The sequence below is a fragment of the Dermochelys coriacea genome, chromosome 13 (assembly GCF_009764565.3).
Source record: "Dermochelys coriacea isolate rDerCor1 chromosome 13, rDerCor1.pri.v4, whole genome shotgun sequence".
Lineage (NCBI taxonomy): Eukaryota > Metazoa > Chordata > Testudines > Dermochelyidae > Dermochelys > Dermochelys coriacea.
The window spans coordinates 38954982-38980215 of NC_050080.1; the positions used below are offsets into that span (position 1 = coordinate 38954982).

The following is a 25234-nucleotide window of genomic DNA, read 5'->3' on the forward strand; positions in this document are numbered from 1 at the left end:
ATGACATGACCTTCTGGAGGGTGTCAGGGGTCCCTGAAAGTCAGGGATGGAGGTTAGGAATGAAATGGAGCCTGATTTGTATATTTATTTATTTATTGTCACTCAGTGCACACAACAAAAGTCACACTCATACACCACCCACAAAAATCCCAATGAAGAGCTAAATATGCAACATACAGCATGACAGACACAACTCTGGCTATGGTCCTGCCCCAGGGCAGGGGGCTGGCTGGCGCAGGGGGTGGGGAAGGGGTTATGGGGCCTTTCTGTTCTAGGGGGCGCTGGCTCTGATCCAGTCCCAGAGCAGGGGGCTGTTGGGCTCAGGAGGGTGGGAAGTGGGACTCAGGTTGTTTCCTCGCTAGGGGCGCTGGTTCCCTGCATGATACGAGTTATCCGGACTCAGCCCAGCTCCCAGCAGGGCAGCGTCCCCAGTGGCTGAGGGTGGATTAGGCCATGTGGGGTGAGATCCTCGCTCCCCCCAGGGGGGTCTCCCAGGGGCACAGCGCTAGCGGGGGTCAGCTGTGGGACTCAGGGTGGTGTCACCAGTAGAGCCGGGAGTCCCGGCCCCTTGTTTCCGGGCGGATGGGGACAGCGGCCCCTACACCACGCGCTGGATCACGTTCTTGTACTCGGGGCCACTTGCCTGCTTCAGCTGCACCACGGTGGAGAACAGCCACTTCACCTGCAGGGGGGCAGAGAGAGCAAGGGTGAGAGGGGTCAGTGCTGTGGGGAGCTTCTTTGTCTCTCTGTCTGTGTCATCCCTTCCTGCTTTTATGTCTGTGTCTCATTCACTCAGTCTCTGTCTTATTCACCTATTTTTCTTTCTCTTTCCTTCTTCTGTTCTTTCTTTCCCTTCCAAGGTGCCCTCTGTGATGTTAATAACATGAACTGTGATCGCATGAATCATTGTTGCAACCACTGTTATATATTTGCTGCAAATATTGTACAAAGGTTGTGGAGTGAGGTGTCTATGACAAGGTTATGATTTTCTGGTTATGATGATACTGTCTGTATGTGTGTAATTGAAGGTATGAATATTAGCTATGGACTTGTATCTCGATGTGTTTTGATTCTAAGTAGCCTCAGTGAATCATTTGCTCAGCTTCTTGAGAAAGGACTATTCTCAGTAAGTGGCCAGTCAAGAAACACTTAACTGACAATGAACTTTGGGAGATGCCAATCCATGACTGAGCTTTCCTGGGAGCGTTCAAACTAACATGTAAACAAAGGCATCGGCCTGCAAACTGAGCCATGCATGGACATGTGACTTGCCCATGTGACTCCAGACTCCATCTTGCTGCTGTGATTTTCCACAGTAAGAAGAAAGGGATGTCCTTCCACGGGCAGAGAATATAAAAGGGTCTGAAAACCCCTCCATTTTGTCTTTGATCCTGCTTCAGACCTCTGGAGGAACCTTGCTACAAACTGAAGCTCTGAACAAAGGACTGAATGATCCATCCCAGCTGTGGATGTACTCCAGAGACATAATTTGAACCTGCATCACTGCTACAAGCCTGCACCAAGAACATTGCCATTACTCTCTGTGTCATAAATATAAAGGGAAGGGTTTACTACCTTTATGTATGCAGTAACATAAAATCCCTCCTGGCCAGAGGTACAGAATCACTTACCTGTAAGGGATTAGTCAGTTCAATTAACCTAGCTGGCACCTGAGCAGAAGAACCAATGGGGAAAGAAGATACTTTCAGATTGTTTGTGCTCTCTTTGTTGTTCCCTCTCAGAACAAAGAGAAAAGGAGTACTTGTGGCACCTTAGAGACTAACAAATTTATTAGAGCATAAGCTTTCGTGAGCTACAGCTCACTTCATCGGATGCATTTGGTGGAAAAAACAGAGGGGAGATTTATATACACACACACAGAGAACATGAAACAATGGGTTTATCATACACACTGTAAGGAGAGTGATCACTTAAGATAAGCCATCACCAGCAGCAGGGGGGGGAAAGGAGGAAAACCTTTCATGGTGACAAGCAAGGTAGGCTAATTCCAGCAGTTAACAAGAATATCAGAGGAACAGTGGGGGGTGGGGTGGGGGGGAGAAATACCATGGGGAAATAGTTTTACTTTCTGTAATGACTCATCCATTCCCAGTCTCTATTCAAGCCTAAGTTAATTGTATCCAGTTTGCAAATTAGTTCCAATTCAACAGTCTCTCGTTGGAGTCTGTTTTTGAAGCCTTTTTGTTGAAGGATAGCCACTCTTAGGTCTGTAATCGAGTGACCAGAGAGATTGAAGTGTTCTCCAACTGGTTTTTGAATGTTATAATTCTTGACGTCTGATTTGTGTCCATTCATTCTTTTACGTAGAGACTGTCCAGTTTGGCCAAAGTACATGGCAGAGGGGCATTGCTGGCACATGATGGCATCTATCACATTGGTAGATGCGCAGGTGAACGAGCCTCTGATAGGGAATGAGACTGGGAATGGATGAGTCATTACACAAAGTAAAACTATTTCCCCATGTTATTTCTCCCCCCCCACCCCACCCCCCACTGTTCCTCTGATATTCTTGTTAACTGCTGGAATTAGCCTACCTTGCTTGTCACCATGAAAGGTTTTCCTCCTTCCCCCCCCTGCTGTTGGTGATGGCTTATCTTAAGTGATCACTCTCCTTACAGTGTGTATGATAAACCCATTGTTTCATGTTCTCTGTGTGTGTGTATATGAATCTCTCCTCTGTTTTTTCCACCAAATGCATCCGATGAAGTGAGCTGTAGCTCACGAAAGCTTATGCTCTAATAAATTTGTTAGTCTCTAAGGTGCCACAAGTACTGCTTTTCTTTTTGTGAATACAGACTAACACGGCTGCTACTCTGAAACAGAACAAAGAGAGAGACCGAGCAGGTAACCCAGCTCCTAAAAAGATCCTGAAATAATATGTCTAAAATTACCGAAATTGTAAGTAATAGCAAGGAAGTGCATTGGATTATTTTTGTTTTAGCTTGTAAATTTTCCCTATGCTAAGCGGTAATTTTATTCCTGTATTGTATCTGAGAAGCAGAGTCAGAGGGGAATCCTCTGTGTTTTAAATCTTTTTATTTACCCTGTAAAGTTACCTTCCATCCCAATTTTGCAGGTGTGATTCTTTTACTTTTTTTTAAATAAAATTCTTCTTTTAAGAACCTGATTGATTTTCAGTCTCCTAAAACCAGGGATTTGGTTTGTGCTCACTTTATTAACCTATTGGTTGGTATATTATTCTCAAGCCCCCACAGGAAAAGGGGTGAAAGGGGCTTGGGTGGATATTTGGGAAGGGAGGGATATGGTTCCAAGTGGCTTCTCCCTGAATGTTTGTTTAAATCACTTGGTGATGACAACAATACCGTCCAAGGACAAGGAAAGGAATTTGTGCCTTTTGAAAGTTTTTAACCTAAGCTGGTGGGGAATATAATTTTAGAGGGTCTTTCATGTGAGTCCCCACATCTGTACCCCAGAGTCCAGAGTGGGGAGGGAACCCTGACACTCTGTCTGGCTGGTTTGGTGCCTTAGAAGTGGAGAAACTCCAGCCTTGGGCTGTGATTGTCCTGCTCTAAGCAACTTGTCCTGAACTGATACTCTCAGAAGTGTCCCACCAGAGGCAGCATCATTACAGTCGTGTAGTCATGCTAGGATCCACAGAACCAGATCAGTTAAGCTTTGGATCAGAACCCCACACTATCTAAATTTGAATTTTAGTGTTGAGAGTTTGGTTGGCTAAAGAGCAGTTGCAATGGATGAGCAAAGAGCATATGAGGGCTGTGACAAAAAAGCCCTGGAAGATTTGTGTTCAGAAAAGGGGATACGCTTTACAAAGAAAGGTACAAATCAAGGACTGTGAGATCTGTGAATGGCCATTGATCAGGAGCACAGCCCTTACCTGAGGTTACAGAAGCTGCAGAAGCAATTAGAATGCAAAAGGCAGGAAATAAACTGCAACTTGAACATGAACAGAAACGAGCAGACAGTCGATGGCTGGAAAAGCAACAGAATGGCTGAAGTAGAAAAAGAAGCTGCTGAGGGAGAGAAAGAAGCCAAGGAAAGGAATTCCTAACTAGAAAGAGAAGCTGATGAAAGAAAGAAGGAGGCTGATGAGAGAGAGAGAGAGAGAGAGGAAAGGTCTCGTAGGGGGTGCTTGGAGCTGCTGGCTGCTGAGGAGAAGGTTCACCAACTTCAGCTCCAAGGAATGGAAGAGCAGAGAAAGTCATCGCCACTGGTACTCCGCTTCCCCGCCATAACGAAAGGAACTGGGAAAGGATCTGTCCCATTTACAAAGATACTGAAAACCTAGAGGAGTTTTTGTCTGTCTTCTACCGTCTATGCACTCTGCATGGGATCCCAGCTGAGCAGCGAATGCCTGTCCTGCTGACCAGATTGACGGGAAAAGCCAGGGCAGAAGGAGAGCAGAAAGGGGATTTGACTGTGTTACCTACTGACAGTTTGACAACTTGTAGCAAGAAGGAAATAATTCCTAAACTTGTTTGTGTTGAGCCTGACAACTTCCATGTTGCCAGAGACTGTGAGGAAAGTTGCAGAGGGAAAGAGAAAAGGAGGACTTGTGGCACCTTAGAGACTAACAAATTTATTTGAGGGAAAGAGAGTACCTCTAACCTTTTATCTAGCAAGTCTATGAGTTTGCCTGAAAGGGATTGTGTAGAAATCCGCCTGACGAGCCAAAGGTAATGCAGAATGTACGTGAGACCCAGAAAGAGTCTGTTGTTGCTCAGGAAAGTGTTCCTCTAGAGCAAGCCCTAGGTGAAGAGGCCGGGTAAGGGCAGAATTTCTGTGAGGGTTGAATTGTTGCTTAGAGAAGCTCCTAGGGAAAGGAATCCTCAGGATAATCTGTGCAAGCAGTTTGCTGTAGCTGAAGGGTGTGGAAGTGATTGAATGAAGAAAGTTTCAGTTCCTAACAGCCAGAAATTTTCTGTTGTGAATGGATCCACTGACTTTCCCTTTGAAAAATCCAGTGTGGATAGCTTTGAGAAGGTCTGAGATGGAGTGAAAGCTGTTAAGAAAGTCGAGCAGCCCTATAACACCAAGCGGCTGTGCTTGACCAGTTTGTTGGGGAGACAAGGTTGTTGAGAGAGGAATGTCTTCGTGCTGATTCGGTAAGTGAGCAGTCTGTGCTTCAGGGTCTGAGGACAGATTTGGCTACTAATGTTTTAGAGCGGAACAATTTTATGGCTGAATGCTTTAGGATGCAGGGGAGAGCAAGCAAACTCTCACCCTCAGACTCTTTGGATTGTTGTGGTATCTGTTCAAGACAGAGTCCAGCCTTGGAATTGGTAGCCGTTAAGAATCTGAAAACTGGTGAACAGGCTCCTATCTGTGTGGATGCAAATTACCTGGCTGACTGGGAGAAGAAAGACTTGCTAATAGCTAAAAGAAAAGGAGTACTTGTGGCATCTTAGAGACTAACAAATTTGTTAGTCTCTAAGGTGCCAGAAGTACTCCTTTTCTTTTTGCGAATACAGACTAACACGGCTGCTACTCTGAAACCTTGCTAATAGCTGTTAGCACAGAGAGCCCACCCAATCAACTAGTGAATTCTGTTAAGCAAGAGAAACCAGGGTTTGATCCTTCAGGACACGGAGGAAAAAGAGAACTTGATTTTGCAAAGGGAAGCCACAGGGTAACCCTAAAATGCCAAAACACCAGTGGTATTGAGCCAAAGGTGTGGCATGACAAAAAGGATTGTAGATGGACACTTGCAATGAATTTGTTATTGCTCATGGTAATTTTTGTAACTAATGTGTTACTATTACCAAGAACTGTAAAAATGTGGGTAAGATCTGATTTGTATATTGAGCTGGGTCTGGGGCTTGGTCCTTTGGGATCATAAGAATTGCTGGGTATTGGTTTTGATAACCATTCGTCCCCATAACGAGTGGCATTGGTGGTGATACTGGGAAACTGGAGTGTCTAAGGGAATTGCTTGTGTGACTTGTGGTTAGCCAGTGAGATAAAACCAAAGTCCTCTCTGTCTGGCTGGTTTCGTGCCTTAGAAGTGGAGAAACCCAGCCTTGGGCTGTAACTGCCCTGCTCTAAGCAATTTGTCCTGAATTGATACTCTCAGAAGTGTCCCACCAAAGACAGCATCATTACAAGAGGCAGCATCGTTACATCCTCTACTGTGCTAAACTCGTTCATTGCTTCGTTCCTATGTTTGTTCTCTCTCACCTTGAACAGGGTCACGGTGGCGCTGTAGCACACACTCAAGAGGAAGAGGGTGATGAAGACCGAGATGGTGGACCAGAGTCCGTCTAGCTCTTTGTCTCCGTCCTCGCTGCAAAACTCACCAGACACGATCACCTCTGTTGGGGGAGAGAAAAAGACGTCAACTCCGACTCAGCCACTATGACAGAGAGAGCTTGGACTGTGAGTCCAACACCAACCCGCCTATCCCCTTCTCTCTCCATCCTTCCATCCCTCCACTCATCTATCTCTGGATACATCCATCCATCCCTGATCACAAACCATCCATCATTCCATCCCTAGACACACCCCTCCTTCCATTCATCCATCTCTAGATGTATCCATCCATCTTTCCATCCCCATTCACCCCTCCGTTCATGGATGACCACAAACCATCCATCCATCCGTCCATGCCTGCACCCATCCATCTGTCGATACTTCCATCCATCCATGACCGCAACCCCCCCGTCCATCCATCAGTCCATCCCGAGACGCACCCCTCCATCCATCCACCCACCCACCCCTGCCCGCTGTGATGAAATGAAGGATGCAGAGCCTCCCAGGTCTCATCTCACTTGTCCCATGTGGCCGTGGCCCTACACCCTGGCACTGAAGCTTGGCCACGTGTTCAATTTCTCTGTGCCTTAGTTTCTCTGCTTGAGAAAGGTGGCTCAGGTTCCCTCTGAGGTGGGCGAGGTGCCGGGATGCTGCCATGGTGCGGGAGCTCCCTAAAGACCAGGAGGATGGATTTCACACGTGTGCCTCTATGATCCTGCTCCCAATGTAACTAAACACCCAGGAGTCAGTTCAGATGGAACGCAGCCATCTCTGGGCCTGTTTATACAGGGCTCAGTTACCAACCTGGAGTTGCCTCGGCTGTGGGGATTTTGAACACTGTCGCCTTTATGAACAGAGCCACAAGTATTTTAAGGATGGGATCTAATGTTTCTCTCTTATATATAATAGATGCTGCTCCCTGAAGCATGGTGCCCCCTACTCATCCCCCTGCCCTAGAGATGTCTGGAGAACAGATGCATGAATCTGCTTGTCTCTCTCTGTGTTGTGTGTGTCTCTGTGTGTACAAACATGACAGCCCAGGTGGGAGGGTCCCTGGGTCATGCCATATTAAAGGTGTGTCCATCTGCACTGGACTGAGCTCTCTCTCAGCCAAGCCGCCCACTCTCTTACTCTGTGTGCCCCTGTACGGCCCCCAGGATAACAGCCCTAACACTGCCGCTGCAGGCTACCCACTCTTTAATGCCAGGTGCAAGCTCTGTGTGTTCGTCACTGGTGGATTTGAGCCCTGTGCTCTCCCATCCAGCCTTAGGGCTGATACACACATGGAGGGGAAGGTTTTGAGTGAGGGGCTGGGTAGGAGATGGGGCAACTGCATTGTCTGTCCCACCCCACTGCCTGGGCCCCCTATGTCACCAGAGCTAGTGAGACTTTAGGTGAGTCCCTGCTTAGTGTCCTCTCCAGATAACAGCCCTACTACTGCTGCTACTTTGCAGGGACTGAGTCCCAGGAGCTGATCCCTGCTGTGGGGTGTCTGCGGTATGTTGTCCTGTCTCCCCCTCCCCAGCTGCCACTGAGGGTAAGGGGTGGAGGGAGACACCTTAGCCCCTAGCCAGCAGAGGAGGTGTGTGTGGGGGTCAGCATATTTTAATTATCTTCCCACCACTGACTCTGTCTGGAAAATCCCCATGGGGCATCTGCTCCTCTCTGAAGTGGATGGCGGTGTAGGGTAAATGCTGATCCTGATACAGTGCCCCTCTGGGTATGCATGGGTTATAGCCTAGAGAGGATCTCGCCTCAATGAGATGCCAAGGATGGCTTGGCCATCCACCGATGCACCTACTCACTCAGCTATCCCATGCTCCATCCATCCTTATCTCTAATCATCTTCCATATCTTCCATCCATATAGATCCTTACCCATCCATTCTCCTACCTCCCCATCCATCCATCTCCATCATCATCCCCTAACCATGCACCCATTCATCCTCCCCCACGTCTTCCATCCATACATGCAATCCTGTCCAGTTACCTATCATCCCTTTATATATTATCCATCTCCAACCATCCATCACCTTATGTCTCCATTAACACCCTCAGTCATCCATCCATCCATTGCCATATTCACCCATCCATTCATCCTCATCTGTCTATCACTCACCATCTGTACCATCCCATCCATCCATCCGTCCGTCCATCCCCATCCATTCTCATTTTCCTATCACCATCCATCCCCATCGGTACTGATCCACTACCATATGCACCCACCCATCCATTCATTTATACATCCATCCGTCCCCATCCATCTATCACAGTCCATCTATGGCCATCCATTTATCCATCCCTTCATCCTTCAGAACGGATACCCTTCCTACCTTCATCATAAATTTATCTGTCCATCCCCATCCACTTATCCATTGGCACCGCACCCGGGAACCATCCAGCCACCATTACCGCAGTGCAGCGCACTCTAGTGGGATTGGGTGAGACTCTGAGAACACCTGGGTTCTGTATCTAGCTCAGTAACGGACGTGACCTTGGGCAGGTCCCTTCCCCTTTTGGTGTCTCTGTTTCTTCTCCCTTCTTCTCTATTCAGGTGCGAGTCCTTTGACACACGGACTGTCTCCCACTGTATCTGTACCGTACCCAGGCCATTAGGCCCTATCTGAGTTGGGTGTGGAGGTTCTACTTTCATCCAAATAATAATCTCTCTCTCTCCTCTCTGTGATATCTGTTGGTCTATTAGTCCTTCCCTCTGAAGTATGTATGTATCCATCTAACCATCTCTCTGAACCCCTGGCCTTCCATCTGACTTGGGCTTGGATATGGGCTCTGAGTAACTGTCCATCTACCCCCCTCTCCATCACTGCTTCTGTGGTGTGTATGTACTCATGTATCTATCCATCCTTCCTTTCTATGGCACCAACACATCCTTACTTCCAGGGCATCTATCAATATATCTACCCATCCATCCATGGTGTATATGTATCCACCCATTCAGGATCTGGGAATTGGCATCCCCAGACTTGTAGCATCTCGGCTTCTCCCAGCCTGCAACCTGGGATCTCGTCCACCTGCAGATTTCACCCAGTGACACCACAACAAGGAAACCTGGGGGTGAGCTCAGACTAGTTCCATTTATTCACTTGTTGTCATTGGGGGCACAGAGATTATTTACAGGAAGCTGTACTGGACAATACTAGCAATGGGGCTGGGAGGAGACGTCTTCGTTTACCAGAGACTTTGCTGACGCTGTGTTGGGTGAACTTCATCTGCAGGGCTTCGTGGATGACCATGCAGGTGTAGGTGTCCCCGCTGTTCCAGCTGGCCTTGCTGACTTTCAGCTTGCTGTAGAGGAAGAAGTTCGAGTCGCCGGCTCCATCCTTGACGGGCTGGGTGGTGATGTATTCCATGCTCTCGTCAGGTTTGTGGTTCTTCATCCACTGCACCGAGATGTCCTCGGGGAAGAAGCCCCGCACCAGGCAGGTGAGGCTGACAGAGTCTTCGGAGCTGCTCAGCTCATCATTGTGGGGGCGCAGGAGGTAGATGCCTGGGCCAGAGCGTCTGCCTTCGGTGTGTGGGGATGGAGGACACAGGGGAGCCATGCACATCACTCAGCTGGGGCCACGTGGGGAGAAGGATTGTACGTGTGTGTGCGTGCGTGTGTGGGTGGGTGGGTGTGGGGTAAGAACATCCCCTCTCTCCTCCATGATGGAGGGGCTGGGGACTGGGAGCTGGTAGTCCTGGAGAGCAGGATGGGGGATAGGATGGTCTCCATCTCACATGGGGATGCAAAGGGACCCAAGGCCAGGATCCTGAGTTGTTGGGGGTTGGGGCTTCCCCTTAAGGAGCATCCCTCCCTGCTGGGGGCAGGAATAGGGGAGTCTCTCCCCTTAGGGACCCTGCTCTCCTACCTGGCTTCTTGGAGATGGATTTGATGAGGGGTGAGGGCAGCGCCAAGTGCTCCACTTTGCAGGTGAAGGTCTCTCCGGCATCCCAGTCGCGGGTGAAGATGGGCATGGAGCTGGAGGCGGTGAAGGTGCCATTGAACTGCTCACTGACGTCCAGGCGATCAGGGCTAATGGACCCTGGCTTCTCCCGGGACCAGACCACCCGGAGGCTGGAGTTGCTCGGCAGGTTGACCACCACGCAGGTGAGCATGGGGCTCTGGGCCACATACAGGGCGGTGGGAGATGGGGGCACCAGGAAGATCTGGATGTTGCTGGGAGATGTTGTTTCTTCTGGGGACAGGAGAGCCCAGGTCAGCAGATAGTCCTGGTCTCCCCTGCCCAAGCCCATCCCAGTCTCCCCCTCACTCCTCTCCCCCCTTGAGCCCAGCCCGGCATCCATCTCCCCAGAGGCGGATTTCCAGTAAAACACAGGGTGCCCTGGCACAGGGTCCCCCAATGACAGGGGGTCCCAGGGCCGCGCAGCTGCGAGGACAGAAGCTTGGTCCTGCCCAGTGGCAGATTTAGAGTTAGTTGGGGCCTTGGGCTCAGTTTCATTTTTGGGGTCCCTCCTTGGGACCCAGCCAAGAAAACGATCATTCTCTCTTATCCCCCCCGCCCCCATTTCTCTTTCTTGTTTTCTTCCTCCTCCTCCTGTAAGTAATAGGAAGTAAATGAAAATGAAGTGAGATACCTTGACTGTTGTTGTCAAACTTATTTTTCCACAGACCACTTTAAAATCACTGGGGGTCTCGGTGGACACTTAATGATCTTTCCAAATATTGTGTGTACCATTAGCTAACGATTGTAAAGCGCTTTGGATAAGAGCCCTTTATAAAAAAAAAATGTAAGAAAAGGTGGGGTGAGGGGTGTGGCCAGGAGTTAGGGTGCGGGAGGGGGCTCAGGCAGGGGGTGCAGAGTCTGGGAGGGAGTTAGGGTGCAGGAGCAGGCTGGGGGTTGGGGTGCAGGGTGTGGCCAGGAGTTAGGGTGAGGAAGGGGGCTCAGGGCTGGGGCAGGAGGTTGGGTGTGAAGCACTTCCCTGGGGCAGCTCCAGTTGGTGGTGGCGGTGGGAATGTGGTGGGGTTCAGGAGTCAGGGCTGGGGTTGTGGGGGTGCTCCCAGCCCCCTGCACCTGGGGGCTCATGGCAGGGGCCTGAGGGGGATGTGCAGGGGGAGTGTGGAGGCCCCGCCTTTGCTCTGCCCTGCCCTGATTCCACCCCCGCCCAAGACCCCGCCCCTGCCTCTTCTCCACCTCCTCCCCCGAATGCGCTGTGGACCCCTCCCTTCAGGAGCGCCCAGAGCTCTGGCAAACAGCTGTTTGGGGGCAGGGGCAGGGCTGGGGAGGGGCAGGGAAGAGGTGGGGGTGGGGGGAGCTTGATGCCGGTAGGGGCAGAGCCTGAAGAGGACCCCCTGGAGCTGGCAGGACCAGACGTGGATTGACAGTAAAACACAGGGGACCCCAGGGCCGGGCAGCTGCGGGGAAGAAGCTTGGTCCCTGCAGTCCCCCTACATGTACCCCCCCAGCCCCGTGCCATGAGCTGCTCGGGGCAGGGGACTGGGAGCACCCCAATGACCCCAGACCCCTGCCCTGATTCCTGGACCCCCCACATTCCCACCTGCACCCCTCGCACCAAATGGAGTTGCCCCAGGTAAGCACTCTGCACCCCAATCTCCTGCCTCAGTCTGAGCCCCCTCCTGTATCCTTACTCCCTCTCAGACCCTGCACCCCCCACACCATCCCCAGCCACCTGCCCTCCCTGACTCATGCACCCCCCCAGCCCCCCAGCCTCCTGCCCTCCCTGTCTCCTGCACCCCCACATCCCCCCCAGCACCCTGCCCTCCCTGAATCCTGCACCCCCCCAGCACCCTGCTCTCCCTGACTCCTGCACCTCCCAGCCCCGTCACAGCCTCCTGCCCTCCCTGGCTCCTGCAGACCCATACATCCGCACCTGCACTCCTTGCACCAAATGGGAGCTGCCCCAGGGAACTGCTCCACACCCCAATCCCCAGCCCTGAGCCCCCCCCCGCACCCTAACTCCCTCCCAGATCCTGCACCCCCAACCCTGAGCCCCGTCTCGCATCCTAACTCCCTCCTAGACCCTGCACTCCCTGCCTGAGCCCCCTCCCTCACCCCACCTTTTTTTACATAAAGGGCTCTTATCTGAAGCGCTTTACAATCGTAGGTGAACAGTACACACAATATTTGGAAAGATCATTACGTGTCCGACGAGACCCCCAACGATTTTCAAGTGGTCTGTGGGAAAATAAGTTTGACGACAAGAACAGTCAAGGTACCTCTCTTTATTTTCATTTACTTCCTATTACTTACAGGAGGAGGATGAAGAAAACAAGCATGATAAATGGAGGCAGGGGGGGATAAGAGAGAATGATCTTTTTCTTGGTTGGGTCCCAAGGGGGGCCCCAAAAATGAAGCTGAGCCCAGGGCCCCCCTCCCTCCACATCCGCCACTGCCCCTTCTCTTCCGAGGCAGCCTACTGCGAGTGACCGTGACCTTCGCACTTGCGGGCATGGTCCTGATTTGTGGTGCTGGTGCCCGGGTGGTACACCTGGCAGGTGTACGTCTTGCCCTCCAGCCACTCATCCTGGGAGATACTGGCGTTGTTGCGGGTGCTGAAGGTGTGGCCAATGATGTCCATCCTGGAAGGGGCGGTTTCACCCTGAAGTATGTTGGGCTTGCCATTCACCAGCCATTCCACCTTCAAAGAATTGGGGTAGAAGCCGGAGATGAAGCACACCAGCTGGATGATGCCTGGGTTGGCGGTGCAGGAGGAGTGGAGGACTTGCACCTGGGGTTCAGAGGACAGGGCCTCTGGGAGAAGGGTGGCAGGGGTTAGTTTTTGTACAGACCCCTGCTGAGCCCCCCTGCCTTGCTCCCCGCAGCACGGTGCCCCCTTCAGAGCCCCCCGTTCCCCACAGCACGGCGCCCCCTTTGGAGCCCTCTGCCCCTTTCCCAGCATTGCAGCACCCATCGCTTCTCTTGGCATGGTGTCTCTCTCTCTCCATCCATCCACCCACCACAGCGACTCCCTCAGCTCACAGAGCTGGGAGGCTCCCATCCTCTCTCCCTGCAGCAGTCACCGGATCAGGGACCTAAGAGACCCCCAACCCCTCCCCTTCCCCCCCCGGGCTATGCCGCGCCATCCCTACTTGGGATTTCCTTGGAGATGCTGGAGCTGGTGGGCTGGTGTTGTACGTTGCAGCTATAAGTGTTAGACTCCCAGCTGCTGGCCGGGACGGTGACCTGGCTGCTGAGCGTGTAGAGGCCGCTGGAAGGTTGCAGCAGGGAGGGATAGGTCTTCACACCCGGGGAGGCAACTTTTGGGCTCCATGTCACGGTGACCGGCTCGGGGAAGTATCCTTTGGCCAGGCAGCCGAAGGTGACCTGGGGGGTGGTGCCTTTGGCGGTGCAGGAGGTCAGGGGGAAGACAGACGGGGGCGAGGGGTTAACTGCAAAGGGAGAGAGAGTAAGGCCATGAGACGCAGTCCCTACCCCGCTCAGTGCAGCACAAGGGCCCTACCGTGGCACTAGGGCCAGCACTCAATGCCGGGGAAGAGCGTCCCCTAACGGAGCCCCACTCTGCTCCATTCAGCACAGCAGACAGCTTGTGGTGAGACTGTTGACAGTTGCAAGGTCTTGTTAATGTCTGTGTGTAAGTGGGTGCCTGAGATAGGCTGCCCCCCCCCGTCTTCCAGGTTGTGTCACAGAGTGACCAGGATCAGGGCTCCCAATTCACTTAGTGCTAAACGGACCCTGTTTGTGATCGGGGGCCCCATTACACTGGGTGCTGCAGAGAGACACAATGACAGACAGTTCCTACTCCAAAGAACTTACAGGCCAAATAGGCAAGGTAAAGGAAAGGTCAGAAGGGAAACTGAGGCAGAGAGCGAGGAAGGGACCTGGTCATAGCAGGTCAGTGGCAAGCCAGGTACAGAAACCAAGAGTCCTGTGTCCCAGCCTCTGCTCTATGGGCTGGATGATGCATTGTGCTGGTGCCGCGTGTCAGCACTAACATGGGTTGATTTCACAGAGTGGAGGGTTGTTCCCAGTTATTTGCACCGGGTTTTTCCTGAGGAACCAAAGGGAATTAGGTGCCAAAGTGGCAGATAAATTCTCCTTGGAGAAATCACAGTGTCTGCAGCAACAAAACAACCCAAGTTTTTGACCAAGAAACTGAAAGTGGGGGACACTTCTGGGCTCTCGGAAGAAGTGTCGTACCAGAAACGTTTGGATCTTCCGGTGTCCAGCTGAAGACATGCAGATGTTATATCAGCAATTTTAGCTTGGGTACAAATATTAAATGTTATACTCTCACTAGGCTCCTAGGTTCATTGCTAACATCATCAGTCCCTCGTGGGCAATTAGCAATTCTGTAGCTCAAACACACGTGGTTAGATGTCCTGGGACCTCACTTGAGACACTGATAGGAAAGACTGGGACTGTCCAAATCAACCTGGGACATTTGGGCCCTTTGGGTTAGAGTTTGGGTTATCATTATACATAGGGGAGGAGGATTAAGGATTAGCGGTTAGGGTTAGGTGCTGGGGTTAAGGGCTATAATTAAGGATGATGGTTTAATGGTTCGGGTCAAATATCTTTCCACTCTCAAGTTCAATATTTGATGTGTTGTGATTGGATTTCTATCCAATTTTGAAGCCATTCAACCATCAGATTCCTACCGGTTCTGCTGCCATTTCCCAGAGGGAGATAGTGAGACTCTGGGATCCTATCCCAAGGGGCCAGTTTTCACGATGACTCATAATTCTGATGCTGGGATGCTTGATACCCAGCTGGAGACACGGAAACCCTAGTGCTCAGAGGGTCAAGGTTGGGAGGTTAGGGTTAGAGCTGGGGTTATGGTTACGGGTATAATTGGTAGTTAGTACTTGTATCACAATGTCTAGGAAACCCAATCTAGGATCAGGGCCCCATCGCGCCAGGAGCTTTACAGAGAAATAAGGATGAGGAGTCTACTCATCCCAGGACCATTGCAGCCTACACAATCTAAAGTCAGGGTTGGGGGGATAATGTTGGCACCTTAGGGTTAGGGGTTGGGTTTGATGAGAGGTTCAGAGTTGGGGGTCAGAGTTAGGGAGTAGGAGCTAGAGAGCCGGGGTTCAGGACAAGGATAGGACTATAGGGAAAAGGCGAGGATTAGGGGTTAAGGAATTGGTGCATCTGTCGGGGGTTAGGACACTGGGGTAGGGTCCTGGTTAGGGAGTTAGATCAGAGTTGGGGGTCTAAGTAGATGGGTTTAAGGATGGTTATAGGGTCATAGTTCTGTGGTTAGTGTAAAAAAGCTTCCCTCCCTCAAACGCAGTAGTTGACTGGTTATCACAACCTCTATCTCACGACCTTTCTAGCCAGATTCCCACTCAAGCAGTTACCGGGGCCTGCATCTCCAGTGGGCTTTAGCCGGAGACGTCAGAGCTCGTCCCCCCTGGAAAGGAAGCCCAACGCGTCTCGAGCTGAGTGCGCCGCAAAAACGGAGCCAGCTCAACTCAAAGGCCAACTTAGGAACCTGAACTCTGAGCTGTCGCCTGAACAGGGGCTGCCGGTTACATCCAGCCCCAGGCAGCCAAGCTGACATCTAGCTGTGCTGGGAACTCCCCATGCTCGGCTCTCAGCATGGAGCATGAGTGCAGAGCTGGTGGAGGGAGGCTGGGACGGCTCAGAGAGACGTGTTCCTGCACTCGGTGAGTTCAGGGTTTTACCTCTGATAAGGGACATGCAAAGGTAAATTTATGCCTCAGTTTAGAAAGTTTTTGGTTGCAAATATTTGCGACTGGGCTAAAGAGAGGAGACAACAAAAGTCCCATAGAAACAATTCAGCTGTTCCCCCAAGCCTCTAATTGCAGCCCCCCAACCCTGAGCGCCCCATGTCTGCTTATGGCCCTGAGTCCTGACCCCCAGCCTCCTGCTAGCCCAGCCCTGGGCTCCCCCCAGACCTGCTGGTGCCCCTCACTCCCAACACGCAGCCCCCTGATATCTCAGCCCTGCCCCCCCAGCTCTGCTGGTGCCCCCTCACTCCCGACCTGCAGCCCCCTGCTAGCCCCACTCTGCCCCCACAGCCCTGCCTGTGACCCTCACTCCCAGCCCTCAGCCCCCTGCTAGCCCAGCCCTGCCTCTGCAGCTCTGCCGGTGCCCCTCACTCCTGACCTGCAGCCCCCTGTTATCCCGGCCCTGGGAACTCCCTACAGCTCTGCGGGTGCCCCTCACTCCTGACCCACATCCCCTGCTAGCCCAGCCCTAGCTCCCCCACCCAGCTCTCCCAGTGATCCTCAATGCTGACTTGAAGCCCCCTGATATCTCAGCCCTGTCCCCCCGGCCTTGCCTGTGCCCCTCACTCCCGGCCCACAGCCCTGTGAGAGCCCAGCCCTGGCTCCCCCACAGCTCTGTGGGTGCCCCTCACTCCCAACCCACAGCCCCTGCTAACCCAGCCCTGGGCTCGCTCCCTACAGTTCTTTCAAAACTGTTATCTCAGCTTATAGGTGGAGTGTGAGATAAGTACCTCTGTTCCCCTGTCTTTGCGGGGGGCGGGGGGAAGAGCGCTGCCTGTGTTACCCATCCCGACCTCCCCAGCATAGCCAGGCTCTGCTGGGAGCCATGTTCTGCACCGTGCCCTGGTATTAGGTCCACACAGGGGACGTACCCCACGGCCCCTCATAGGTGAGAACAGAGCACAACAGTCCTGGATCCCTGACCTGCTGTTCTAACCTACTAGACCCCGCTCCCCTCCTAGAGCTGGGGAGAGAACCCAGAAGTCCTGGCTCCCAGTCCCCCCACTCAAACAACTAGACCCCATGACCCTCCCAAAGAGGGTGAGGGAACCTAGGCATCTTGCTCCCCTCTCTAGCACACTCTCTACCCCATTTACCTCTGATAGGGTTAAAACACCCTCTGCACTCACTTTCCTGTAATTTACTCACCAAATCACCGGCCATGTTGGGTCGTGGTCCGGCACTGTAGAGCGGGGGGTTCTGTCCGGGAGTCCAGCTCTGCTCTGTGTCTGTCACGTAGCTCTTCTGAGGTATCTTTGCCTGTCAGACATCCCCTCTCCTCCCGCCAGATGGTAGTCAAGATAATTATAGATTGAAAACAATAGAAGACGCCCACTGGGGAGCTTTCACTGTTACAGCTGGTGAGAAGGTGTGAAAATTGGACAGGCGAGGGAGCCTAGGGGGCTGAAACCGGGGTGAAAAAACAACCTCAGTGTGACTTTCACTTCTGTAAATTTCCCCTTTTCAGCCCATGTTGTTTGTTTGTTGGTTGGTTTTCCCCAGAGATTCGGTCACAAAGGCCCCAAAGATCAGAAAAGATTGGGGCCTCCTGGGGGCTCTTTTTGAGAACCTGCCATGCGGAAGGGTGAAGGAGACTTTACGGGAACTGGGGATAGAACCCCAGAGTCCTGACTCTCAACCACCGAGGATGGATAGATTGATAGTGGGTGTATACGGGGATAAATAGATGTCCTGTACCTAGGTGCGCAAAAGTATCATGTCTCCTTCTAGCCATCTTTTAATTCTTTTAACATCTCCTGGCAGTTTGTCTTTATTACAGAAAGGGTCTCTTCTCATCCTTGCTCCTGTGAAGGTGGTGAGAAGTAGTTGCGTGGTTCCTCACACCATGACTGGTGGTGGAATGTCCACTGCAATCTGACCTGTTTAGAACTCATCAATTCATGGAGTTTCAGAGCACAAGAAGGGATCACCATGATCGGCATGTCCCCCGGCGATCCCTGGCCCAAGCCCCCACCTTCTGGTCGAGCAGAGCAGTTAGAAAGAGAGGATAAACCTGGCTTTAAGGACTCTGAGTCATGGAGAGTCCACCAGAATCCAGAAATAAGGACTGCAACCCCACAAATACTGTAAAATTGGGAAAACCACCTGGGATTGAATATTTCATCCTAGTGAATTTCCCCTGGACCTGTCAGTGTCCCAGAGAGGCAGATTGAAGAGCCGAGAATCCGAGGTTTATGGTTTGAAAGATCTGTTTGCACAGAAGGGCAGGGACCGGAGGAGAAAGAGTGTGTGTTGAGTAATCTCATCCATGCATGACTCATGGAGGGCTCTTCGCTAGCTTTAACAAATGGTCTTGTCATCAAACATAGGAAGGGACTTGGGGAGCTGGCTTCGGTTTCCAGATCTCCCACAGACTCCCCCTGTCACCTTGGGGAAGCCACGTCATCGCTCCAGGCCTCAGGTTCCCCATCTGTTCAACAACAGTACTGATGCTCACTTCACACTGGAGAGCTCAGGAGGGCTGTACTCACATTGTGAGGCACATGGAGAATATTTCTGCCTTATAAAGGTCCAGAGTCTCCTCTCAGCATCACTTGCACAAAACCAGAGCTATTCCACTGGAGTTGCTCCAGGTTTACACTGGAACAGAAGGGTCAAAATCCCATTTCTCGTGATTTTCGTCCATCGCTCAGACTTCACTTCACAATGGAAAGTTAAAGGCAGAGAGAAGGTCTGCAACAGACCCAAGGTCCCACAGCAGCTGGGAATAGAACTTAAGAGTCCTGACTCCTTTTCCAGGGAATTGGCCACTGGGCCATGCAGCCATCAGGCCATAGGAGGTGGATAAACAGATGTAGGTTGATCAGTGGCCTGGTTTTCAGAGTTTTCCCCCTTTTGATGGTTTCTCTTATATTCTCTTTCTTTTTCCAGCGAACCCCACAACCCCCTCCGTCTTCCCCCTGGTTCCCTGCTGCAGCAAGACTGGCAATGCTCCCACGGACAGCAGCTTGGCCTGCCTCGTAACTGGCTATTTGCCATCACCAGTGGACATCAAGTGGAATTCTGGCAAAGTGACCAAGGGGGTCAAAACTTTCCCAGAGATGATGATGAGCAATGGGCTCCACACCCAGAGCAGCCTGCTGAGCCCCTCTGACAGTTCCCAGCAGGGCGTCCCCTACCAGTGCGACGTGATGCATCAAGGCACAGCAAAGACAGTGTCGAAGAAGTTCCCTCAGGAATGTAAGACAAGCGGCGAGGGATGGAGGGGGCAGCCAGGCTGAGATTTTTCAAAGCACCTAGAGGGTCTGGGATCCAGTTAATGTTAATCTACATCCCGTAGGTGCCTTTGGAAAAATCTCACCCCGAAAGACTGGGGAAAGTTTGGCCCCATGTTGAAACACCTGGTGCTTTGTCATTGCAGAACTCCCGCCCCCAGCTCCCCTCTCCATGGTCCCCTGAATGAGGAAAACCTCAGGGTGATATGCACCCCTGGGCAGAGACCTATGTTCCAGTAAGGGGGAGATTTTTCAGCCCTTTCTAAAATATTTAGGCACCCGGTTCCCATGGGAATGTGGCACGTAAATCCGTCAGGCACCTTGGGAAATCTTAGACACGCAGCTGGTCTGAAATGGCACCTAAGCCTCATGCTGGCCCTTCTGTACAGGGGAAATCTTTGGCTCACTGCCTTACTCCCTCACCCTCACCCAAATCCAAACCCAAACCCAAACTGCTCCCACTGCGGGAGGGAGAACAAAGTCCATTCGTTGCTTCAGTCCAAAGGCCAGATTTGTTCACACACAAGGACTCAAAGCAAAACCATGCAACTCGGAGCACAGGGTCCCAGCCCCTCAGGGCCCCTCCAGCGTTCAGTCGGCCGGATGGGGAGCACACCCCCCCTTTCCACCAGGTCCTCTTTCCTGCATGTTTCCTAGGCCTCCTGCCTGTTCTACGTCTAGAGATTTCCCCCTCGGGTGCTTTCCTCAGCACTGAGTCAGAAGCTTTCCCTTATATAGACTGCAGCAAGCAGTCCCATGAAACTCCAATTCCCAGCAACCACTGACCTTAATGGGGCTATACCCCTTACAAGCTAGCACTCGGTTACACCTCTTTGTCATGGAGCTGTGTGTGTTTCTTGCACTCCGGCTGTTCTCGGGCATCTTTTGAAATGGATACAACCCCAGAGCAGCAAACCTAGGCATTCTGGGGTCAGAACTTGAACGGGTGTAAATTGACTGATCTCCACGGAAGTCAGTGGCCCTGTGCTGACTTACATCAGCTGAGGATTTGATCCTTTTTCCGTAGTAGGACACAGTCAGTCCTCTCCCAGGTTTTCTTCTGATGCCATGTCATGCTCTACAGTGCCGCAGTCCCCCTTAAACAGGGGACATGTATTGAGGAAAACAAATTCAAACAAACAAACACAGCTCAAGTTCCAGCTTTGTCCCTGCTGTTTACCAGGGAGAACACACTCCATGCAGTACGTGCAGAAAGAATGCACGGAGGCATTCAATATTTGCCTAAATGGTTTAAGGGCCCTGTTCCCGTTTGTTTTAATCCCTTACATGGCTGTGAAGTTAATCCCTAGAGGCTGAATAAAGTACTTAGTGTAAACACAGCCCAACAAGGTGGGGTTTTTGCCAGTGCTGAGAGGACTGGAGAGTTAGCACTCTCTCGGGAAGGGGAGTGGGGATCTACACAGAGTGACGCTGGACTGTGTTTTCCCCTCTCTCTGCTCTCAGTGTGTGGTTCGATGATGCCACGCCAGGTTCACCTCCTGGTCACCACCTGCAAGGACAGGGCCACAGAGAGCCAGCTGGAGCTGGTTTACCTCCTCCTGAACTTCAGACCCGGCAAAGCCGACGTGAAATGGCTGGTGATGGAAAGGAGAGGAGTCCCCCCCTCCCCGGCCTTTTCCTCTGCAATGGGCACAGATGGCTCCTACATGGGGCAGAGCCGCATGAACATCACCAGGCAGAGCTGGGAGACAGGGGATGTCTACACCTGTCAAGTAACCCACCCAGCAGTGGGAACAGAGCTCTCCATGCACAACACCAGCAAGTGCTTGGGTGAGGGACTATGCCCGTGCATGGCAGGGAGGTGGGGTGGAGAGTTACTCAGAAACCAGCCCTGCCTAGTGGTAGGTGGGACTGCATCTAGACCCTAGCGTGATGGGAGACATAGGAGTACCATAGAGAAATTGATACTGTAGGTGGATGGGAAGAGAAAGAGAGTTATAATGGGGGGATGGATGGATGGAATGGATACTACCAGTGTTCTGATGGAGCTGGATGGATGGATAGATTAGATTAGATTAGATTTTAATAACCTTTTTCTGCCTTTCCACATTATTTATGCTGGTCAATCTCTTTGCATTTCTCAGCCTGCCTTAGAAGTTCACTTGACTCAACCATCTACTAAACCAAACCCTCCTATGAAGACGTCATCAAAAATTCTGGTCATGTTACCTGTCTAGTTTTGGGTTATGACCAGTCATTAATTGGGATTAGAGGGTGAAACTCATCCCACACAAGTCCTAGGCTACCTTTAAGTCCCAGTTAAACCCCCTAATAGCACTTTAGCAGAGCCCAGGCCCTCAGCACAGGTGTGTATTTCAGCCGTAATTAATATTTCCCCTGTGAATCTCTCATTCAGGGGATCACCATTAATATCCAGTTGAGAGGTTTTCCCAGTACTCACTGTCTTCTTATCATTGAATGCCAGCTCCTCCAAGAATTTCACTCCCTTGGCTCCCTGGGATCCAGGGATGTGGCCTGTGAGGGACTTAGTGTCCTATTTGTGACTCTGGTCTGATGTGCGTATGTACTTCTTACCTCTGGAAATCAGGCTGGTGCTTGTCACCCGGCATTTGGCCTTTCAGGGATATTTCTGGTGAGAATCTCTAAGAGTGTCCAGTGGAGTTAGGTTCCCCAATCCCATTGAAATATCCAAGGTGTCAAAGTCCCTTAGCCAGCCTTTGAAAATCTCAATTGTGTTGAATTTTGCTGTTAGCGTTTGAAGGAGGGAAGAGGCTCCATCTGAGTGAGCAAATGGGTTGGTGACCCAATGTCATGATGATGCATGGTGGAGACTTGGGGTGAAGAGGAGATAGTGTGGTTCAAGGTTTGGGGTGAGGGTTCAGGTTTGGGACGCCAGACTAGCTCAAAGCCCCCTGCCCATCTGCATTACGGTAAAACCAAGCTGAGGATAACGATCAGAATGATGATCTCGAAGGGGATGAAGATGATGTCGATGACAATGAAGACGGAAATGAAGATGCTGAAGGAGAAAAAGAGAAAGAACGTTAGAATGCTGAAGGAGATGAGGAAGAGGAAGAGGATGATAAGGAAGATTTTGATCTGACAAAGATGACGATAAAGAGGAAGGAAGTAATTATGAAGACAAGGGAGGTGAAGAAAATGAATATGATGATGGTGATGAAGATGAAGATAATGATGTTAAGTTGTTGCCGTTTAAGGTTGAGGATCTGGAAGTTCACTGTGCATTCTGCAGGGAAGGCTTTGGAGTTCAGTTGATTCTTTGGGTGATGGTCCAGTTGAGTCTTTGAGTTTCAAGGGAGATGATGCTCAATGGTTGGCTTTTTATTTTGCCTGGTCTAGTTTCACACGTACTCCCTGGCCCCTTCAGAGAGTGATAGCTGCTGGATCCAAGTCCTTAACTTAGACATGCTAAGCAAATCTTATTTTTCTCTTGCCCCTCTTCCTCTTCATTTAAGCATCAGTAAGAAGGAGCCCTCAGTCACCGTCTCCCGAGCCTACCATGAAGACATCTCTGGAAACAGTGTCTCCTTTACTCTCATCTGCGAAGCTAGTGGCTTTTACCCTGAAGAGATCAGCATGTCATGGTTGAAGAATAACTCCCCAGAATTCAAGTCCAGTTACAACAATGGCCTTGTGTCAGGAAGTTATGGAAAAGGTGTCCCTCGGTAAGTGGATTCTCAGAGGCAGGTATTAATTTTGAGATGTTCACATGTGTTCTTATCCCGTCCAGACAATGGCATGAACAACCGCATGACTCCATGTGAGCCCTGGTGGGAGGGGTGGCAGTGAAGGATTTCCTTCTCCATTATGATGCTGTCTTTGGTGAAACCAAGATTTATTGCAACCTGAGCTGGGTGGAGAATGTCCCCTCCACTCCAGTGCAGGAGAGTTCCCTGTATTCCCAAGGCATTTTCCAGTCCGAAATGCCCCAAGTAATGGGGATCCCACTCCAGCCCTGGAGAGATGATTCCACAGCCTCACAAACCCCATCACCACTAAAGGAAGTGCAGGAAAATTGTCCTAATTGCAAGAGAGAATTTAAGGGAGAGTGCAGAATGTAATCTCATTGGGCTGTGATTTGGCCAAAACATTGGAGTGGACACTCTTGCTCTTGGGGAAAGTTCACAGAGGTCTTTCATGGCTGGGAGGTGGTTCGCTGAAAATGTTCTTTCCTTCTTTACCATGGATCGCCCTGGGTGTTTGCTCCACACTTGAACATGGATTCCCATGGTGGCAGATTCACAATTTTGCCATTATGGTCCCTTCTTATTCCTCAAATTTGTTGTTGGCACATTAGGAATGTCTTCATGGATCAGCAGCCATGACAGACACCCCATTAAAATCTGTTCTCAAAGAAAAGATGAGCTTGGGTGCGGCAGATTCCATATTGGATTCAGAAGCTGACGAATTCATGCCATCAAAGGAGAGAAACCCCTCAGCTCCATTGCCCCACAGTGGGGCTTGGGCGTGCATATGAATCTGGAATCCCAGCTCCAGCAGCATCCACTTTAGAAACTAATCTCATGAACGACAGCATGCATATCCTTCACACAACATTCAGTAGAGGACATTGTCTCTGGGTGCCAGGACTCCCATCAGTCTGGGCTTCCCTTCTGAGACTTCTAAAGTGATTCGAGGTCTCCCCTCCCCCAATGGGGCTTTCTCCCAACAAAACCAGAGACCTTTAGATTTGCTCCTGGGACCCAGAGACCCAAATAACCATAATGGGACCGAGGAATCCCAATCCCTCGGTTAGTTGGAAAATCTCAGCTGTTGTTCCTGCTGCTCCATAAAATGAGGGTCCTGCCCCTTCTATCAGGGAACCCAGTGCCCTATTTCCTCCTCCGATGACCCTCAGCCCCTTTTCCAAACCTCTACATAGGGCAGAACGCCACCATCAGTTGTTTGGTGAGTGGCATGGAGACCCCCGGCAGCCTGGAGGTCTCCTGGAACCGGGGTAGTGGGAGCCCGTTGGCCGTGGTCTCCAGGGAGCCGGTGCTGCAGGAAGATGGCACCTACAGTGCAACCAGCATCCTGCGGGTGTGCGTGGAGGAGTGGCAGGCGGGGGAGGAGTTCACCTGCACCGTGAAGCACCAAGACATCCCGTCGGCCATTGTCAAGAGCATCCGCAAGAGTCACAGTAAGAACTCAGCCTTTCCTCTGTAGGGGGCGCCAGCTCCAATCCGGCTCCAGGCTGGGGGGAGTGGCTGGCTCAGGATGTGGGGAATGGGACACGGGACCTTTTGTCTCTAGGGGGCGCTAGCTCTTATCTGGCTGCAGGTCTTTGGGGCTGGGAGTTACAAATTTGTGGGTGGGACGAAATGGGCAAATTTATGAGACAGAAGGGGACAGAGTCAGGCCTGGGTTTCTGTCTCTGGGAGGGGAGTGGGATGCAGTGGGTTAGAATAGGGAGACTGGAAGCCATGATTCCTGGGTTCTAGCCCCTTTTCAGGGAAGGTATTTGGATCTAGTGGGTTAGTTTGGCCCGAACTCCTGGATTGTATCCATGGGTCTGGGAGGGGAGTGGGGGGTCTAGTGGGATATAGCAGGGCGATGAGGGTGGAGGATGGTAGCCAGGACTCCTGGGTCCCAATCCTTAGCATTAACCGTTTGCTTCTTTCTCATGGCAGTGGTTTCCCTCCAGGCCCCTTCTGTCTACATCTCCCCTCCTCACGCTGAGGAGCTGGCTCTCCGGGAATCGGCCACCATCACCTGCCTGGCCTCCGGCTTCCGGCCCAGAGACATCTTGGTGACATGGACCCAGCAGGACCGGCCTGTGCCCCAGGAAACCTACACCAACATCGGCCCCGTCCGGGAGGCTGGGAAGGAGGAGCGCTACTTCATCTACAGCAAGCTCAATGTCTTGGCATCTGAATGGGAATGGGGGGACACGTATGCCTGCGTTGTGGGGCACGAGGGTCTGCCCATGACCTTCATCCACCAGAGCGTGGACAAAGCCTCTGGTAAACCCACCACCGTCAATGTCTCTGTGATCTTGTCTGATACCGACGTCACTTGCTACTGAGGAGCAGAGCTGCGTGGGC

General features: G+C 51.5%; 3 gene segments (V, D, J or C); 1 reads left to right on the forward strand and 2 right to left on the reverse strand.

The window, feature by feature from the left end:
* The window catches only part of LOC119842119, a 201945-nt gene that overhangs the window by 32468 nt on the left and 144243 nt on the right, over positions 1–25234 (reverse strand).
* The window catches only part of LOC119842116, a 172698-nt gene continuing 147536 nt past the window's right edge, over positions 73–25234 (reverse strand). Inside the window, 7 exon segments of the C gene segment in view lie at positions 73–682; positions 6178–6311; positions 6768–6920; positions 9442–9774; positions 10121–10447; positions 12665–12982; positions 13321–13620. Coding sequence covers positions 599–682; positions 6178–6311; positions 6768–6920; positions 9442–9774; positions 10121–10447; positions 12665–12982; positions 13321–13620 — 1649 coding nt within the window.
* LOC122456457 lies at positions 15618–21213 on the forward strand. The segment is given in 3 exon segments: positions 15618–15867; positions 18844–19152; positions 20652–21213. Coding segments are annotated over 3 exon segments (795 nt in total).